The following is a 2,022-nucleotide window of genomic DNA, read 5'->3' on the forward strand; positions in this document are numbered from 1 at the left end:
AATTGTTAATGTACCTAACGTTGAACAATTTTCCGCCTCGTGATCTTTGATTTTCCAGATCTCATAAGCATCTCTACCCTCCTCCTTTCGTAATCTCAAAGACAAACTCACACACACACACAGCATTTGAAGCTCTCTCACCCGGCGGCCACCAGAGAGACGGTCGCCGCCGGGTGAGGAAACAACTCTCACGATCAGATCGGAGAGGGAGCACTCACACTAAGGAGAGGAAATGTCGCTCTCACTAGGAAACCCTAGAAGAGAAAACCGATGAGCGAAAATATAGTTTTTGGTCCCCATATAAGATTTCACTTAAGTGGAACGAAAAACGAGAAGAGAACAGATTGATATTGTTCAAATCATTTTTTTTTCTTTACCAGCGATATTGTTCAAATCATTTAAGAGGACCAAATATATTAGTTATATATATGTGTGCGTGTGTACCGTGACAAACACACGGGAAAGTAAAGGCAACTGCAGATATTTCATGGCAGCCATCCGAGTGGTCTCCACTACTACGATCCAAGCACGAAGCCAATTCAATAATGGTGATTTACCTCAAGAAATCGGGCTCAATTCCTGGGATTTCCAGTTTCTGCTAAGTGAATATGGCCAGAAAGCCGTTCTTTTTCACAAACCAACCTTATCATCATCTTCTTCTTCTTCTTCTTCAGTTTACACAGAGAAAACGATCCAACACCTTAAGGACTCTCTTTCTTCCACCCTCGACTTCTTCCCGCCCCTTGTTGGTCGTTTTGTTATCATCCCTCACGGCGGCGATGATAATACTTTCTCGATCTCCGTTACTTGCGACAACGCCGGAGCAAGTTTTGTTCATGCTATTGCTGAGAACACTACAATTGCTGAGATTATTGAATCCATTTATGTTCCACCATTTGTCCACTCCTTCTTCCCGCTGTGCAGATCCAAGAACATCGAAGGAAGTTGGATCCCATTATTGGCTGGCCAAGTTACAGATCTCGTGGATGGCATCTTCATCGCTCGTTCGATGAACCATTGTCTTGCTGATGTAAAACCCTTCTGGGATTTCATGAATACATGGGCTAACATCTCTCGTAATGGTTTAAACTCCATGGCGTCGTCGACTTCGAAGCTCGCTTCATTCCAACGATGGTTTCCTCATGGTAAGATAGCATGCCCTATACAAATCCCTTGCAGAGAAATAAAGGAGACTGATATTAAGGCGTTGTCCATTGATTCTCCACATCAGCCTTTTCCATTATCTCAGAGGATCTTCCACTTCAGAAGAGAAAAAATTGTCGAACTGAAAGCAAAAGCTAAGTTGGACATAGATGATGGTGTCATTAGAAACAAGATCTCTTCCTTACAAGCCGTTAAGAGCCACGTTTGGAGATCTGTGATAAAAAAACCAGCATCTTCATCCAGAAGAAGTGGTGACTTACAGAGTGTTCGTAGCTGTTGGATCCAGAATTCCTTATCCACCAATACCTGAGAACTATTTTGGGCCCACAGTGCAATTTGCTTATGTGAAGATGAAAGTAAGAGACTAGGTGGGAGATAAAGGGCTTGGCAAGTTTGCTCAGGAGATGAACAAGACAGCATCATCAGTCACAGAGGAAAAGATCAAGGGGGATTTTGAAGATTGGACTCGAAATCCGAAGTTGCCTCCACAAAGTGAGGTCAGTGACACAATTGGTAAGTTTATGGGAAGTAGCAGTTCTCCAAGAACCAATTTTTACAGTATTGACTTTGGTTGGGGAAAACCAGTATCAGTAAATAGCTGCCTACCCAATCCAGAGACTTGGAAACTTGTGGTCGATGCTGGAGCTGAAGAAGGTAGCTTTGATATTGAGTTGTATGCTTCCTATGAGATACTCGAAGCTTTATCAAATGACCCTTAGTTCATGCATTATGTGGTTTCGTCCTCAAATAAACTAGCACCATCTCGGCTGTAACAGAAAAGGCAAACTTTCATGTGATGTTAAAAATATAATCTTTTTATGTTTTTCTTCGTAGTGGTGTTTTCAGTTTTGAAGCAAA

At 42.2% G+C, this 2,022-nt stretch overlaps 1 protein-coding gene across 1 annotated transcript; it reads left to right on the forward strand.

Annotated features, from left to right (window-relative positions):
- Positions 1-431: 431 nt before the first annotated feature.
- Positions 432-1,763, forward strand: LOC114742275 (uncharacterized acetyltransferase At3g50280-like). The gene has a single exon (XM_028930550.1). It carries the CDS (start codon positions 488-490, stop codon positions 1,472-1,474), a length of 987 nt encoding a protein of 328 aa, XP_028786383.1. The 5' UTR covers positions 432-487; the 3' UTR covers positions 1,475-1,763.
- Positions 1,764-2,022: the final 259 nt, after the last annotated feature.

This window comes from Neltuma alba, unplaced genomic scaffold (assembly GCF_004799145.2).
Source record: "Neltuma alba isolate B1F8T4 unplaced genomic scaffold, ASM479914v2 tig00000624_pilon, whole genome shotgun sequence".
NCBI classification, from domain to species: domain Eukaryota; kingdom Viridiplantae; phylum Streptophyta; class Magnoliopsida; order Fabales; family Fabaceae; genus Neltuma; species Neltuma alba.

Excerpts from the sequence above, each read along its gene's own strand:
- LOC114742275 (XM_028930550.1), top strand. The coding sequence starts at position 488 with ATGGCAGCCATCCGAGTGGTCTCCACTACTACGATCCAAGCACGAAGC.